The 18,901-nt window shown below is 40.6% G+C and overlaps 1 protein-coding gene across 4 annotated transcripts in view; it reads right to left on the reverse strand.

Annotated features, from left to right (window-relative positions):
• Nucleotides 1-18,901, reverse strand: part of VPS35L (VPS35 endosomal protein sorting factor like) — a 146,335-nt gene that overhangs the window by 59,773 nt on the left and 67,661 nt on the right. For 3 of the 4 annotated variants that reach the window (XM_055409583.2, XM_088833181.1, XM_088833182.1), the window contains exons 15-19: nt 12,510-12,556; nt 11,591-11,702; nt 10,947-11,063; nt 7,959-8,012; nt 4,930-5,010 (exon numbers count right to left, since the gene is read on the reverse strand). In XM_055409583.2, coding sequence (XP_055265558.2) covers nt 4,930-5,010; nt 7,959-8,012; nt 10,947-11,063; nt 11,591-11,702; nt 12,510-12,556 — 411 coding nt within the window. The remainder of the gene's footprint in view (nt 1-4,929; nt 5,011-7,958; nt 8,013-10,946; nt 11,064-11,590; nt 11,703-12,509; nt 12,557-18,901) is intronic. The other variant, XM_088833183.1, reaches the window with a different exon arrangement.

An 18,901-nucleotide genomic window follows, 5' to 3' on the forward strand; every position in this document is an offset into this window, starting at 1 on the left:
GGGGTTGCAAAGAGTCGGACATGACTGAGCGACTGAACTGAACTGAACTGATTCTAGCCAATAAAGAAGGCTGAGTGCCAAAGAATCGATGCTTTTGAACTGTGGTGTTAGAGAAGACTCTTGAGAGTCCCTTGGATACAAGGAGATCAAACCAGTCAATCCTAAAGGAAATCAACCCTGAATATTCATTGGAAGGGCTAGTGCTAAAGCTGAAGCTCCAATACTTTGGCCACCTGATGCAAAGAACTGACTCCTTAGATGCTAGGAAAGACTGAAGGCAGGAGGAGAAGGGGATGACAGAAGATGAGATGGTTGGACGGCAGCACAGATGCAATGGACATGAATTTAAGCAAACTCAGGGAGATAATAAAGGACAGGGAAGCCTGGGGTGTTGCAATTTATAGGGTCACAGAAAACTGGATACGACTTAGCAACTGAACAACAACAATTCTAGCCCATGGTATTCCTGGGTTTTTTGACTACTTCAGTGGAGAGACACTGGTCTGAGTCTGACAGTGAGGTCAAAGGCCATGACACTACCCACAGATGATGGCACAGTCTGTGAGGCCTGTCCTGGATACCCAGATACTGATGTCTACCACCCCTCACCCTGACACGCGCAGAGTCTATTGACACAGCCTTGGCATGGGAGAACCAAGGAGGCACTTTTTCTAAATGAAATATAAACCCCTATCCTTGTTTGCTGTCAAGAAGGGAAAATTTACTGACAAGTACTCTGCTTATACTAGAAACACTGGTGTTTAAATCATCTGCAAAGTAAACGGCTCATGGTCAAAAAAGAATACTAATAGTATACACCCTGTTTCATAATTATGTACTTGACTAGATCATCAAGCAAAAGGACTTCAAAATGCTATGACAAACAATATTCTGACACAGACCATTCAAAGATAGTGCAATATGGTCTAGTTGAAATAGCTCCTGAAACCTTCTGCACAGCAACCCTTTAGAACAAGAAATCTTTTTCTTAACTACTTAAGTACACCTACAAATGAGCTTCCCTAGTGGCTCAGATGGTAAAGAAGTTGCCTGCAATGCAGGAAAACCGGGTTCAATTCCTGGGTCTGGAAGATCCCTGGAGAAGGGAATGGCTACCCACTTCAGTATTCTTGCCTGCAGAGTTATATGGACAGAGGAGCCTGGCAGGGTACAGCCCAGGGGGGTCACAGAGTCAGACTAACTAAGCAACTAACACTAAGACACTTACAAATAATGTTTTAAAAGATTTTTTTTTTCCCTTCAACATTTCATTATGAAAAGGTGAAACACAAAGAAAATTCAATGAAAATACAGACAACACCCACTTACCACTGAGAGTCTACAAGGGCTAACGTTTTGCTCTATTTGCTTTATCTCCTCACCTATCTATTGATCCAATGGTAGAATTTTTAAAATATGTGTAGGTTGTGTATTTGTAACTTTTTACCGTGAAATCATTTCAAACTTACAGAAATGTTGAAAGAACAGTATAAAGTAACTCACAAATTCTCTAAAGAAATACTGTCATTAAAAAAAAAAACACCTCCAAACAGGAAACTAACATGTAATATAGTATTATTAACTAAAATACAGATTTTGTTCAAATTTTACAAAATTTTATGCTAGTGTCCATTATTTTTGCATGATACCTTATTCATGATTCCACATTGTATTTAGCTGCACTGAGCAACTTCAGCTGTACACAACAAATTCTGATAAATTTTCTTTTCACTTTTATTCTGTTACAAATATTTTCTAATTTTCCTTGTTATAGTTTCTTAGAATCATCCACTATTTAAAAGTGGACATTTAATTTCCAAATTTGTGGGTTTTTTTTTAAGTATCCTTTGATACTAACTTCTCATTTTTATGTTTATTTCTCATTTAAGTGCTTTCTTCTCTGCAATCACATTCGGTATTTTTCTTTTTTTTTTTTTTGAGACTTTTGGTGGCTAAGCCAAAGATCTCTCTTGGTAAATGTTACATTATACTTGAAAATATGTGGGTTATTTTCAAATATTTTTTGATACTGATTTCTAACATAACTCCACAGTGATAAGAGAACAGACTCTGTATGATTTCAATACCTTTAGACTATGAAATTTTTGCACCTTGTTTTACGTTCCTGGATATGTTCCAGTGTCTCCTGATTTACAGTCTATGGGAACTTGAATTTGTACCCTGCTGTTGTGTGAAAATTGTATACGACTTAACTATGTTGAATTGGTTCATAGTGTTTTTCAGGTCTATTATATCCTTCTATTTTTCTGTGTATTCATTTACTAATTTTTGAGAGTTTGATATTAAAACTCCAACTAAAAATCTTAATTCATCTACTTAAAAAAAGAACTGTAATATATAGTGGAACTATATGTAACTTTGTTCTGCATTTTCCAAGTTTCCTGTAAATGTGTTTTTATACTTTCATAATTTTTAAAAATGCTTTAAAAAAACTTGTATGCTCTCTTTATCCAAAGTCATCAATTTTTAGTATTTTGCTAACTTTGTTTTATTATCCTCTCTATGTAGTAAGACATATTATATTTTTCCTGAACCATGTTAAAGTAGTTTGCATGTATCATGTCCCTCACCCCTGAATACTTCATTTGTATTTCCCAAGAATAAATATATTCTCTGATATTTCCATTTTGTCATTATCAAATTCAGAAAAGTTAATACTGATATAACTTTAACACTTTAATCTATCATTTGTATTCCAGTCTTATCAGCTGTCTCAGTACATTTTTTACAGTGTTATTTTTTCCACTCTGCAGTACAGGATTCAGTTCAGGATCATGCAATGCATTCTGTTTTCATGTCTCTGTAGTCTGTATTGATTTGAAACAGTCCCTTAACCTCTGTAACACTGATGGCAATGATTTGGCTATTACTTTTTAGCATGCAACTCAATTTGGACATAACTAGTGTTATCTCCTTATTAGTCAGCCATGCATTCTCGACTGGAATGCTACATGGATGATGCTGTGTCTTTCTCAGGGTACTGTATCTGCAGGCATGCAATATCCCACTTGCTGATACAGATTTTGACTGTCAATGGCTGTCCAAATTCTCCACCACAGAGTCACTATTTTTCCCCTTACAACTAACACTCACTCTACGGGAAGAGATACGAAAATATCCTGCTCCTCATCGAACATCCCCTCCAGATTTAGCATTCATTGATAATTCTTGCCTGAGGATGAAGAATGAGTCTTGTCTTTACTGAGATGGCTGCAAACAGTGATTTTTCAACTCTACCATTTCTTTCACATTTCGCTGATGGCACCCCTATCTGCCTTACCCCTCATCTATCTATCTATTTACCTATTCATCATAAAGGCCAACTCCTGCATTCCTATTTTACTCAATGGATTATAATTCGTTATTGTATTTATTTCTTTAGATGTTCAAATCGGGGCCCATGACAGCCCCTTTAAAGCTGCTTCTGTGCTCATTCCACCTGCCCGCAGCCATTCTTCCTTACTTTCTGCCACAAGAAAATGTTTCAGGTTCAGCTTGCACCTTCCCTGTCCGAGACCTGGAGTAAGCTAGTTCTTCACAGACTCTTGCAGTTTTATTCTCCTGATGTGGCCCCCACTTAAGACAAAGGGCTCACAACCAATATGGGTAGTTGTCTGGAACATAGGCTGACCCCTGGGCATCTTTTATAAGTTGCTTTTGCATATAACAGAGTCACAGTATAGTATAATTCCCTTGTCTGTTAGGAATGAACGGCATTAAAATTATTACGTTCAAGTTTTTGGTGAATTGGGTCACTGGCAGTCAAGGTCTTATCGGAATTCCCCAACTAAAATTTTAATGCACATCAGTCTTCATATGAGCCCGAGACCCTGACCACCCACAAAAGCATGAAATATCTTCTCTACACATTTTATTTACCCTACTGTACTGACCAAGAGCATGCTGTGTACAACTATGTCATTTTTCATTCCATCAAGAAATAGCTAGTGGCTGCTCAGTAAATTTTAATAGTGAGTCATTTTAATGAGCAAGTGGTGAACAATTCTTAAAGGAGTAAAATGTGTAAGAATTCTAAAATTTATACAAGAATATGGAACTAATTTTCTTATATTAAGTGAGTCAGGACACCAACCAATCATAGGTGATAAGTGCCAGAACATCATGTTATCAAATAAAAAATAAAATCTTAATCAGGTTTGAAGTTACTTTACGGTAAGTGATCCTGAGCTGGATTCTGTACTAAAGGGGAAAGAAAAATCTACTATTAAGGACACTGAACCCACTGACAAAATTGGAATGTGGACTGTGGAGAAGCAAAAGGAAGATGTTAACATTAAATTCCCTGAAGTTGATAAACTAAACTGTGGCTATAAAGGAGGATGTCCTTGTTCTTAGGAAATACTCACTGAACTCTTTAGAGGCAAAAACGGCATGACGGATGCAATTTACCCTCAACTGGTTTTAAAAAACTGTACATACACATATAGGAATATGTGTGCTATTGTGTACATACAATGATAATAATAAAGTAAACAAGGAAAATATTCAGTCAGTGAATCTGGGTAAAAAATAATGGGAGCTTTCGGAGCTTTTCTTTTAACTTCCCAATAAAGTTTGAATTTATTTCCAAATAAAAGGTTAGCTTAACTGAAGGACACAGCCATCTTACTTACTCATGCCAAGCAACTGTACCTCACACATCACACCTCACTCAATTCTCACAACCACTCGGATAGGACTATTATTTTTCCCATTTTACAGGTAAGAAAATTCAGGCACAGCAAGACAAAGTAACTGATTAATGGCCACATGGCTGGGACATGGCAAAGTTAGGACTCAAACCCAGAATTACCTGACTTGACAGCCTGACCCCCATGCAAAATACTTACTCAATGCAACAGAATAAAATTCCTAAAAATGTGGCAATGAGAAATACAAAGCTGTCACCTGAGGATAGGAGTCTTCAAAGGCACGATCTGGAGTCATGTGCTTGATGACATCAGCCAGAACAGTGTTCACCTCTCGTTTCTAAGAGGGGAAAAAATCAGACCTGTATTAGACACTGAATGACAGTTGTTGACCATTTTTCTGGTAGAAAGAACTAACATTTTCAGGGTACAGCACACACCTTCCAGGGAACAGTTTCAACTACCCTGCTACAAGTAATGTCAGAGGGAATATTCCCCCCATATCAAAGCCCTAAAGACATCTATGTCTGCACCAAGTCAGGATTCAAACACTGATCTCAAGGTTCTGGAGTAATACCATCCCAGCTTTCCTTGAGCACTGGTGAAATCCAACGTGCCACTTTCTGCCCGCCCACCCTGGGCCCCTCCCCAGTGCTGCAAAGAGCAGCGAGGCTCTATGAGAAGAGCACAGGCTGGGTGACCCAATGCCCACTGCACCGCACTTTTCTCAGCTGTGTTAGGGGCCAGCCAACTACAGCCTAAATCCACCCTGGTACCTATTTTCATACAACCCAGGAGCAAAGAATGATTTTTACATTCACACTAAAAGAATAATATTTGGAAATATTGTATGAGCTTCAAATTTCAATGTGCATAAACAGAACTTACTAGAACACAGTCACCTCACTCATGTAAGGTCTACGATTGCTTTATGTACAGTGGCAATGACGGACACGTGTATCATAACAGAGATCACATGGTCCACAGAGTCTCAAATACAGGAATAGTGGCCTTCTACAGAAAAAGCAAGCTGATGTCTGGTCTGTATAACCGGAACAGTGAAGTTTACTGACAAGGTCAATACAAAGCTGTGCAGCGTAGAGGTAAAATGCCTGGCACATAGTACACCATCCAAATAGTTGCCAGTATGTACTCATTTTATGCTCATTAAACTCCCCAGCATGAACATCATTATCCCCATTTTACAGATGAGGAAGTTAAGGCTCAGAGAAGTTAAATGGCTTAGCCAGTGTCATAGCACTAACAAAGAAATCTGACAGTGGCACTGAAAGGAACCAAAGCTTCTGAGAGAAAGGGCTGATTCCAAATGTGGGATAAGAAAGTACAAGGGAGGCTGGAGCATCTTATATAGAAAGCAAAGAAGGTATCAAAGGCTACAGAGACTATGTCAGGACTCAGAAGCCAACCTAATAAAGCACTCACTGGATAAAGATGGGGCCACTGAGCATCAGTAAGAATAAAATAACTGCAAGGATTGATACACAGCAAATATATTTCAACCCAAGAGTCCCTAAAGATACCAACAGCAACTACTACTCACTGGTCACTTTTGAGGATGCTAGGGGATTGACTCATTCTAAAAACTAGTAAGTAACAAGGACAAAAATGAGCATCTTGGCTTTCTGTACAAACCGTACCTCAGGGTAACCAAATATGTGGCGTGAAAAATTTCTCTTCATATCAATACAAGTATTCCAGCTAACAAATACAGGAGAAATGATAATAACTCTGAAAATCACTATTTTGCAATAGTGGTTGCAAACCACTATTGATGAGATGAATGCACTTTGATGGCTACCCATGTCATGGAGAAACAACCAGATACCATGAGCCTTCCAGGAGAAGCACCACACCAGCACCCATGGTGTCAGAAAGTCAAATACAAGGCTGATGAAGTCTCCTATCTCCAGAACTAACAGCCGATTTACAGGAAACACTGGAGGCAGAAGAACATGTTAACACCACTAGAGGGATGCCTCTGGCCAGTCCAGACTGGGAAACTCTACAGGACAAAGGACCCGATTTCTTCAATAAATAACAGTAAAAACGGAGGGGAACAGGGAGGGAAGGAGAGAAAGAGGGGAAGAGAGGGGAACTTAAAGGTTAAAAGGACTAGAATTAAAGTGTTTTACAACGTATGTGCTTAGCCCATTTTAATCCTGACTGAACAAAGTATGAAAAATTTATGAGACAACTAGGGGAAATCTGAACATTTATCAAGTTTCAATGGTATTAAAAGATTATTAATTTTCTCGGTTAGGATAATATATTGAGATTTTGTTTCAGAAAAGGAAGTTCTATATCAGAGCTATACACTGAGACACTGACTAGTAAAATACGATGATAAAGCTGTGCTTCCAGGGGCGGGGAGAAGGGGTAGGGCACAAATGAAACAACATCTGTCATAAGCTGGTCACTTCTGGGTAATGAGCACAAGGGAGCTCATGTGCTAGAAGTTTCCATAAAACAAAAACTGGATGAAAGAAAGAAAATTAACAGAATAACATTTACAATAATGCTCAAAATGAGGCAAAACCCATTTCTGGAGTTAAGAGGCCAGATGGTGTTTATGTTCAACTTCCAAGGCCATGACTGAGAGGGAAGTATGGGGGGCTTCAGGCTGGGGTGGGGATGGGGAGTTATTTATCTAGACCATGATTCCCTGGGTGTATCAGTGAAGATTCACTGAATAGCAAACTTACTGTTTCTGTAAGTTTTCTTCATGTAGGTTAAACTTCAATATTTTTAAGAGTTGATTAAAATAAACACCTGGCAACAGGATTTGAAACCACTTCTACCTGCTTCTAAAGTCTCTGCTCATTGACAAGATCAGTATTTCTCAAGCTGGGCTTCTAGTCCAGCATTTCTAGCTGGGCCTAGGGAAAGAAGCATCTTTGCTTGCTTAGAAAAAAATTAAATTACAAGCAAATCAAATATGTTTGGAAAACACTGCTGACTAGACTTCCATGGAAAGTCACAATGAACTTTAACAATAAGCACCTAAGGTGTATTGTGGTGAAAAAAAAAATCTGCTTAACTTTGTAAAATGCAGTATTTCCCAAACGTACATGTAAGTGTGAACCCTTTTGTTATAGCTCATATATTAATGCTTCATTACATTATAAAAGGTACAATTTTCATAAATTAAGGATAATTAGCATCACAAAATGCATAAAGGTCTATGCTAGACTTATTCACAATTATGAACATGAAAAAAATATACAACACACAATACCACAAAAACAATCAATACCACAGTACACATACCGTGAAATGCTTGCAGGTGTACTCCACCCACACTTCAGCACAATTAATGTAGTCCTACAAAGAAAAAGCAAAGATGGCTTTACAATTGACCATATGGCAAAAACTCATAATGTACCAATTCCTTCAAGGGCTCTAAAACTACTGATAGGGATTTCAAGAGTCATGTACAGAAAACTCTGGCCCATTGACAGATTCTACCCCTGAGAGGTGAGATGAGGAAATATAAGTTGCCTGAAACTAATTAGACTTTCATTCCAGAATCGCTACTTGGGCCAAAACAGAAATCTGGGAAGCTCTGCCCCGCCTGGAGAACGGGAAGAACCACAGGGCAATAGAGATAACAGTGGGGAGTCCTCATCAGGTCTCAAGGACCACGGATCTGGTTGAAAATTCAAGCATTGTTTAAGATGTGATGTTTGACTGTCCTGAGAAAAAACAGGCCTCCTGCCTTTAAAAACAAACCATTTGTCCTAGAGAGGGGAGATGTATATATGTTGTAAAAGGGTTAAGAAACCACAAAGGTTTTAGGTAAGAAAGGATGTGTTAGATTCAAGTAGGAAAGATAATGAGATGGTCATGGAAACGGTGATGACCAACTTAGTAAGGCTGTCTGCTCCAGAAAACATGCAAATGGGAAAAAATGGCCAAGGAAAAATAGAATCTGGGACTTCCCCGGCAGTCCAGTGGTTAAGACTCTATGCTCCTAATGCAGGAGCCACGTGTTCGAACCCTGGTCAGGGAACTAAGATCCCACATGCCACAAGGCGCAGCTCAAAAAAGAAAGGAAAAATAGAGTCTCCAAGGATGCCACTTCTGTCCTGACACTCCATGGAAAAGAAAGAAGAAAGGGAAGGGGAGAAAACAGGTGTCTCATTCACACAAGACAAGACAGGAACATTCTAAGGTCTAACGGGAATGCGAAGAGGGACTTAATGAGGATAATATGAAGTTAAAGACTGGAGAAAATTATTATAAGCTTTTGATGCAAGGTTGCTTTGAAGTCCTGAAGTACAGGCACCAGAGGCCCAGAGGTTTCTGACTTAAATATCCTAAATAAGCTGTTTTCATTGGCCAATCAGTTTAAGTTAAACAGGGAATTTCAATAGATGGAGTTTAGCAAGGATTTTGCTGAACATAGGTATAGGAAATCGCAACCCACCCCGGTATTCTTGCCTGGAAAATTCCATGGACAGAGGAGCCTGGCAGGCTATACTCCAGGGGGCAAACAGTCAGATATGGCTGAGCACAACATAGGCACACAATTGTATAAATAAGCTTCTGCTGCTGCTGCTGCTCAGTCACTTCAGTCACGTCCGACTCTGTGCAACCCCATATATGAGAGCCCACCAGGCTCCCCCGTCCCTGGGATTCTCCAGGCAAGAACACTGTAGTGGGTTGCCATTTCCTTCTCCAAAAATAGTATTTATTTGACCAGGTCTTAGTTGCAGCATGTGGATCTTTTAATTGTGCAATGTGGGATTTAGTTCCCTGAACAAGGATCAAACCCAGGGCCCCCCACATTGGGAGCACATAGTCTTAGCCACTGGACCACCAAGGAAATACCTAGCAAGGGGTTTATAATCATAATAAATGACCCAATCAAATGCTACATCCAATATTCACTTACTCGTTGTGTTATGGTCTGAATATCCCCCTGGATTATTCCCCCTGAAAATCCTCCTTGAACACATATGTTGAAATCTTAGCCGCTGATGTGATGATATTAGGATGCAGGGTTTTTGGGCAGTGGTTAGGTCACGAGGGTGAAGACCCTGTGAATGGAATTAGTGCCCTTGTAAAAGGGACCCTAGAGGTCTCCTCCCTCCTTCTGCCACGTGACGAGGAGAAGCTGGCAGTCTGCAACGGGGAAGAGGGTCTTCATCAGAACCCAACCATGCTATGTTGTTGCTGTTGAGTTGCTACGTCATGTCTGACTCTTAACAACCCCACAGACTGTAGCCCGCCAGGTTGCTGTGTCCACAGAATTTCTCAGGCAAGAATTCTGGAGTGGGCTGCCATTTCCTTCTCCAACCAACCATGCTGACACCCTGATTCTGTACTTCGAGCCTTCAGAACTGTGAGAAATAAATTTCTATAGTATAGAAGCCACATGATCTATTATATGCTGTTACAACAAACTAAACAAACAAGTACAAACACGTGCAGAGTGTGGTGAAGTGTGGCCACAAAGACAGCCAATACCATTCCCCAGTGGCACCCACATAAATTGCTGGCATGCTTCCACAAACCTATAGAACGCTGACCAGCACTACATGCATCAGAGCAACTAAAATCAGTTGGGTCCTCTTCCTAAGACTTCCCATGTCAGAAGAATGGGGAGAAAGAGGCTTCAGCTGTCCATTCAAGGGATGGAAATTGGAATTCCCTTCTGCTAATTACTGGCTTGATTGCTCATCTTTTTTTCAAATCCAAATACAATTTGACCTTTAAACAACACAGGGTTTAGGGACACTGATCCTCTATGCAGTCAAACATCATGTATAACTTATAGTCAGCCCTCTGTATCCATGATTCCTCTGTATTTGCAATTTCGCTTCTGTGGATTTAACCAACCAACGGCTGTACAGTATCATGGTATTTACCACTGAAAAAAAAAAGTCCACGTATAAGTGGATCTGTGCAGTCCAAACCCATCTTGTTCAAGGGTCAACGGTGCTATCAACTGCTGAACTTAGAATGCCCTTTGCAGAGCTACAGGTCTTTTCAAGTTTCAAGTATTCATAATTTTACACTTCTCACATCTTAAGGCCACAAGAATAAGACATAATAGGGACACAAAAATCAAGAAATACATCTTTAAAGTTGTAAGTTCTCCATTACAGGTTGATAAACAATACAATTAAACAAAGTAGATTTCATTTTTTAAAAAATAAGGATGATTAGTTGAAAGAGAAATTTTTTAAAGAAAGAATATACTACATAACTTGGGCACAAAGCAGTCAAAACAAGGTCTAAATTGTCACCCACCTGTGGATTCTTCAATTTAGTGATAACTTTCCAAGCTTCATTGAGAATCTGAAGTCGATCACTCTCAGGAGGATCAGCCAAGGCCAAGTTTAACCCCAGGGAGCGAAAAAGGAGATGCTAAGAAATATAGCAAACATTACAATCTCAGAAATTCAAAATCAGGGTAACTTGAGAAAACAAAGGAAAAGGCTGGCACAGTCAGCCGATCTCAAGGTTAATCTTCCAACGACCATTTTCTGAAGTTCTGCCACAAACTTATGCAAGTTAGACTGAGAAGGTCGGAACAAAGAGCTGGCTCTGTGTACGGGTCCAATCTGTGGGCCATACTATTCTCCTGGACAAAGTTTTTCATAATTAATGGAAGAAGATATAGTTTTAAAGATGCAAGACCAAAGTTTTTCCTAAACACTTCATAGTGAGCTAACTGGATGGACTTAGGACTCACAGAAGCCTGACTCTCGGCAATCACATGCGTCTCACAATCCCAGTCGCTAATTCGTCTTCCTCTGCACTCCAGAAACACAGCCTTCACCTGTTTTCCTCTTGGCCCGAGCTGCCCCCAACACCAGACTCCCTCTCCGTGGAGAGCTGTCAGGCAAACACTGCCTATCTGTTCTCCACCAAGCATTAAGTCAAGAGCCTACCTTGGGGAAACCGGACTCGTCGCACTCCTTAATCATGCCAATGAAATCCATGGACCTTGTAGCAATGAACTCGGCCCGGAAAGCCGACATCACAGAGTTCAACAGCAAGGCACTGCAAGACACATATGCCCCACATCAGCAGAGCTTCCCTTGAAGAAAGTCGCTTTCATTTTAGGATGTATGCTGTTAGAAAAGATAACTGACAGCCCTTTAATGGTAGCGTTGGGGGGAAAAAAAACTGCAGTAAAAAGGCAACCTCTAGAGACTAACACAGTGTTTTGTGCATATTCAGAGCTTGATAAATATTCAATTGGCTGGCAGAATGGAAGATGGATGGATGGATGAGTGAATGAGTACACAGATCAATGGATGGATAGTAAATAAGAAAGTAATCAAATCCATTTAAGCAGACGAAAACAGAGGGAGCCTTCAGTGCACTAATAAAACTAAACACTAAGTAACAATACTGATCCAAGCTGCAAATATACATCCACATCTCTCATGAAAAGCATTGTTCTAGGACCTAGGGACACAATGGTGAACAGAATTCACTCCAGGCTCCTCATCTACCACTGAAAGGAGAGTGGAGGAGAAACCTCTTATGCCTGGAAGACAAGAATTCCAGTTTATCCTGACTTTATCACTTATCACAGCCCCACAGGGAAAGCACTGTTATTATACCCATTTTATAGATGAAGAGATGGAGACACAGAAAGGTCAAAGCAAGTGACCCAAGGTCATAAAGCTAAGAAAGAGTGGAGCCAGTATCAGAAGCCAGGCAACTGGCCTCCAGCACTCTTGAGGTCAGGTGCTATTCTGCTGCTCCACAGGCCTCTTGCCCATGAAAGCATGCCAAGCTCAAAAAAAAGCAACTGACTCTATTTTCAAATACAGGCTTTATGAATTTCAAAATACTTACTTGTTTCCTAGCTTCTTACATCTCTCCATCATCTCTGTTAGCAGAGCCTAATTAAAAAATATAATAGAAACCATCAAGTTGGGGGATCTAAAGCAACACTTCTCAAGAGCAAACATGCAAAGTAATACCCTAAAATGAATGTAGTCATTTACACACCCATTTCTATAATTCTCAGTGCTTGGCAGGATGGGGAGGATGGAGAAGAAAACAAGTTCACTCCTATGGCATTTAGTATAATGGGTAAGAGCTAGGGCCCTGGTCTCATGCCCTGCTGGGTTCAAATCCAGTCTCACCAAGTACTTTTCTTCATCTGTAGGCAGATGATACAGCTGGTACCACGCCACCTGCAGATTGCTACAGGACAATGAGAATGGCACCACCCGTGCTCTAGGGCACCAATGAGAATGAAATTTGCTTTACTCCCCACCTCTCCTAAGATCCCCTGGAGAATGGCACAGCTTACCCACTCCAGTACTCTGGCCTGGAATTCCACGGACTGTATAGTCCATGGGGTTTCACAGAGTCGGACACGACTGAGCGACTTTCACTTTCCACCTCTTTTAGACCCCCAGTGTTTCTCCCCTTTCACGAGGTGTCTCTGGAATTCTAAGTAAAATGAATAACAAACATTGGGCCAGTAGTTGGTGCTGGCCAGTCACAGGGAGAAGCACTTGACAGTCATGCTGCCACTTCTCACAACCCCTATGAGGCAGGCTCTCAATTCCCCCATTTCACAGATGAGAAACCAAGCTACTGAACAGTGACATGGCTGGGCCATGATGACATGGCTAGTTATGGTGGGCTGGACGTGACCCAGGAAGTCTGGAATCAAAGGACATGCTCTTCACTACACTTCCTCTCAAATGCATTTTGAAGCATTTTTTCTACCCAAAAGAAAATAAATGTTTTACAAATTGGAATACTATTAATGGCTTTAGAGCTATCTTAAGACAATTACACATCTTTAAAAGAGCTCTTGTTTTTATGAAAATCAATGGAAAGAAGTATCCCACAGTGCAGTGGTTTGGGGAAAGTTTCAAATGGCACAGACAAGGTCAATCCCAAGACAAAAGAGTGGATAACAGTAGCCCTGACACTGAGCACTCACCAGGCACCCAGCACTAGGCACTGGGCTTCCCTGGTAGCTCAATGGGTAAAGAATCTGCCTGCAATGCAGGAGACCCCGGTTCAATCACTGGGTCGGGAAGATTCCCTGAAGAAGGGGTAAGTTACCCACTCCTGTATCCCTGGGATTCCCTGGTGGCTCAGCTGGTAAAGAATCCACCTGTGATACAGGAGACCTGGGTTGGGAAGATCTCCTGGAGAAGGGAAAGGCTACCCAATCCAATATTCTGGCCTGGAGAATTCCATGGACTGTATAGTCCATGGGGTCACAAAGAGTTGGACACAACTGAGTGACTTTCACTTTCACTTGAGCACTTTACATACCTTTTCCCATTCACTGTTCACAATGGCCTTTGAGACCATGTCGGTTATCCCTACTTTACAGATGAGGAAGCCAAAACTCAGCTAGGTTAAGTCACTTCCTACTAAGTGGCAGAAATGAGATTTGCACCTAAGTCTGGCCTGGACATCAAAAAATAAAATGAGTCTTTTTTAGTGCAATTCCACTCTTTTCAGCTGTGTCCTTCCGTGTCCTGGGTGTCCCTGAATAATTAAGGTGATTGTTGACTGTGGGGATACTATCAATACCCCAGAACCACTATTTTATTCAGATTTCTGTCTTTGTCCAACAGAAATCAGGTTGGGTCCTGTTCTGGAGTGAATTATGTTCCCTCCATTCATATGTTGAAGCCCTAACCCCCAATGTGACTGTTTGGAGACAGGACTTTTAAAGGAGTTAATCAATACTGCTGCTGCTGCTGCTGCTAAGTCGCTTCAGTCGTGTCCGACTCTGTGCGACCCCATAGACGGCAGCCGACCAGGCTCCGCCGTCCCTGGGATTCTCCAGGCAAGAACACTGGAGTGGGTTGCCATTTCCTTCCCCAGTGTGTGAAAGTGAAAAGTGAAAGTGAAGTCGCTCAGTCATGTCCGACTAGTAGCGACCCCATGGACTGCAGCCTACCAGGCTCCTCTGTCCATGTGATTTTCTAGGCAAGAGTACTGGAGTGGCTTGCCATTGCCAATACTAGGTGAGGTCATAAGTGTGCAGCCCTAAACCAACAGGACTGCTGTCCTCATAAGAAGAGGAAGAGAGGCTAGGGACACACATGCACAGATGAGAAGACCAGGCGGGGACACAGTGAGAAGACTGGTCTGCAAGCCAAGGAGAAAAGTCTCGCCACAAACCAACCCTGCTGGCACCTTGATCTTGGACTTTCCAGCCTCGAAAACTGAGAAGATAAATTTCTGTTCTTTAAAGCCACTCAGTCTATCATGGAAGCCTGCTAATATCTGAATCGCCACCAACTCCCAAGTTGATGGTGTTAGAAGATGGAGCCTTTGGAGGTGATTAGATCTTAACAGTGGAGCCCTCATGAATGCAATCAGTGCCCTTATAAAAATAGCCCTAGAAAGCTCTCTTGTCCCTTCTGCAATGTAGCACACAGTCAGAAGATAAAAATCTATGAACCAGGAAGTAGGCCCTCACCAGATTCTGTATCTGCCAGCATCTTGATCTTGGACTTCCCAGCCTCCAGAACCATTAGAAATAAATTTCTATTCTTTATAATCCACCAACTATGAGGTGTTTTCTTACAGCTGCCTGAATATACTAAGCAAACTAACACAGGCCCACGTCAATACAGTGGTCTCATTCCCCTTCCAAGTGGTGGGTTCAGACAGGGCACAGGACCGATTTCTTGCTACTGAGATGGGGGCTGAGGGGAAAGTCTTCCTGTTCTTAAATAGGACCTGGAGGAACTGAAGACTCCCCATCTTCCTGCCTCTGGATTCTGCCATGTCCGGGCGTGACACCTGGAATGGCTACAGCCACCTTGCTGCTATCCGGTGATGGCAGAGCAGAAAGAACAGAACCTCCCTGGCCCAGGGCCTTCATTTGTTATTCAAGAGAACACACTGGGTTATCTCTGTAGGGCCAGTTAAGTGTTCCTTGCAGCCAGAGCATCCCAACTGATGATAAAATTGACAATGTCACAAAAGGCCTCCCTAACCCATTCAAAGGGGAGTCAATATTTGAAAAGTCATTCATGAAGAACAGTATCAAAGTGGTTCCCGGGAGAACTGAAAAAGAGATACTCTTATAATGATCACACTGACACTCCTCAACACACACAAATAATGACTCATTCAACACCTGCCTGCGAAGCAACAGCAATGCTATTGCTGTTGTTCAGTCACTAAGTTGTGTCCGACTCTTCGCAACCCCATGGACTGCAGCACACCAGGCTTCCCTGTCAGTCATCATTTCCCAGAGTTTGCTCAAACTCATGTTCACCACATCAGTGATGCCATCCAACCATCTCATCCTCTGCTGCCCGCTTCTCCTCCTGCCCTCAATCTTTTCCAGCATCAGGGTCTTTTCCAGTGAGTCACTATTCTAGGCACTGGGAATAGGGCAGTGAGGAAATCAAGACAGAAATCCATGCCCTTGGGCAGCTTATTATCTCATACACACACACGGGTGTATGCACATGCACACACACACACATACACACTCACACAAATGAATGAGAAAACCTTGGTCCAGCACTTCTGAAAAGACAAAACAGGACAAATGCTAACATATGGACAAAATGTTCTGGCCATGAAGACAAATGCCTCAAAAGCTCTCTTTTCACAGGAGATGAACACATTAAAAATGCATCCAAGAATATAACTCAAAAACAAAAGAGGCTCCACTGTCATTACCCTAAGTGTCCAAAGAGCCAAATGGCTATAGACCCCAGGAAGATCTATTAGCGGTTATTAATTTTTTTTTTTCAGAGAAGTGACAGGATTGACTACTTTTCGCAAGAACAAGAGGAACAACAGTTCAAACCAGTCTGAGATCGAAACAAGCCTGTTGTCGGCTGAGACAAAACACTGAAAAACTTGCAGCTCAGAATATATATTTACGGACACATCAGAACTTGAAGTTTCATTAGGCCCCTACACTTCTTTGGTTACATATATGCTTTTTATAAAAATTATAAAAATAAGAAGAGCCTTTGGACAGAAGTTCAAACAATACCGTCAAGTATCAAGTAAAATATGCATGCCCTCACTCCCAACTCCCTCCTCCTAGGGATCATCAGTGTCAACATGTGGTGCCTAATCTTTCAAGGCCTTTGTGTATGATCTATGAATATACAGCTTTTGTTGTAGAAGACTTTTGTTTTACAAAAATGGACACTCGCTATATGCACTATCAATATGGAGAGACAACTTGCCTTTTTTGCTCGAGGATCTGGCAAGGGCCTCCCTCCTCCCATGTTGGTACTCATAAATCCATCTCTTTAATGCCTGAGGAATCCACACCATGTTTATAACATTACTTTTCAAACTGCTCCAAACTGATGAAGTTTTTCAAAAGTTTTATTTGTAATCAACTATAGACTCATGAGAAACTGCAAAAATAGTACAGGGGCTGGTTACCCAGCACTAAGCTTCCCCCAACGGTGACATCGTACATAACTATACTGTACTGTCAAAGTTGAGAAAGTGACATTGGTATAATATTAATATAATTAACTAGACTGTTTCACCAGGGGAAACATACATCTTTGTGATATTTCATTAACATATTTCGCTTTGCATAGCCACCATATCTAAGGTTGTCTCCAGATTAGGGTTATTCACCCACTACAAAAGTTGAGGAAAAGGAAAAGGAAGTTGGGTCAATAACACATTTCTGTTTTCTAACAGGGGAGGAACTTGTGGTTAGAACTCTGCACTTCCAACTGCAGAGGCTATGGGTTTGATCCCTGATCTGGGAACTGGGATCCAAAAAGAAAATAATGATAAATAATTTAAATAATCTTGAAAAAATAACATATTTCTGATTTCTAAGCTTAGATTAACTCATATGAAGCCCAGACTGCTCTAGAGATGTGTAATTCTACTTTTAATAAGTAAATATGCTTACAATCAGTCTTTATAATTATTGCTCCATTAAAAAGTAAACTAAACAGTACATATATCATATTTTCATTGTTTTTCTAGATGAAACAAACATGTAAACAGTAGGCAAAATCATAAACTAATCTTAAAAGATAAAATCTCTTTCCTCTAATCCAGAGTTAATGTGATTAATTCTCAAAGGAATAAAATATGTCAATATGAATAAAAAGAACTTTTATACCACAGGCATTAAAAGGAGAATTTTTTATTCTTTTTCCTATTATTTACCTTTCTCTGGGGTTTCTTCCCTAATTCAAAAGAATGAAAATAACACACATGTATGCTTGAGAGGGATTTATCAATCACCAACACCAGTCTTAGATTTGCATTGCTAGTCAAATGTATTTTACAATGTTTAAAGAGCAGTTTATATTAATAGCCAACAAAACAGTCCAAAATGGAGTACTTGGGTGCAATCTCAAAAATGACAGAATGATCTCTGTTTGTTTCCAAGGCAAACCATTCAATATCACAGTAATCCAAGTCTATGTCCCAACCAGTAATTCTAAAGAAGCTGAATGGTTCTATGAAGGCCTATAAGACCTTCTAGAACTAACACCCAAAAAAGATGTCCTTTTCATTATAGGGGACTGGAATGCAAAAGTAGGAAGTCAAGAGATACCTGGATTATCTGGTAAATTTGGCCTTGGAGAATAAAATGAAGCAGGGCTAAGGCTAAGAGAGTTTTGCCAAGAGTAGGCACTGGTCATAGCAAACACCCTCTTTCAACAACACAAGAGAAGACTCTACACATGGACATCACCAGATGGTCAATACTGAAATCAGATTGATTATATTCTTTGCAGCCAAAGATAGAGAAGCTCTATAGAGTCAGCAAAAGCAAGACCAAGAGTTGACTGTGGCTCAGATCATGAACTCCTTATTGCCAAATTCAGACTTAAATTGAAAAGAGTAGGGAAAACTACTAGACCATTCAGGTATGACATAAATCAAATCCCTTATGATTATACAATGGAAGTGACAAATAGATTTGAAGAATTAGATCTGATAGACAGAATGCCTGAAGAACTATGGATGGAGATTCGCAACACTGTACAGGAGGCAGTGATCAAGAGCATCCCCAATAAAAAGAAATACAAAAAGGCAAAATGGTTGACTGAGTAGGCCTTACAAAGAGCTGAGAAAAGAAGAGAAGTGAAAAGCAATGGAGAAAAGGAAAGATATACCCATCTGAATGCAGAATTCCAAAAAATAGCAAAGAGAGATGAGAAAGACTTTCTTGGTGATCAGTGCAAAGAAATAAAGGGAAACAATAGAATGGGAAAGACTAAAGATCTCTTCAAGAAAAT

Source organism: Moschus berezovskii, chromosome 27 (genome assembly GCF_049115385.1).
Source record: "Moschus berezovskii isolate FMDL1 chromosome 27, NW_MosBer_1.0, whole genome shotgun sequence".
Lineage (NCBI taxonomy): Eukaryota > Metazoa > Chordata > Mammalia > Artiodactyla > Moschidae > Moschus > Moschus berezovskii.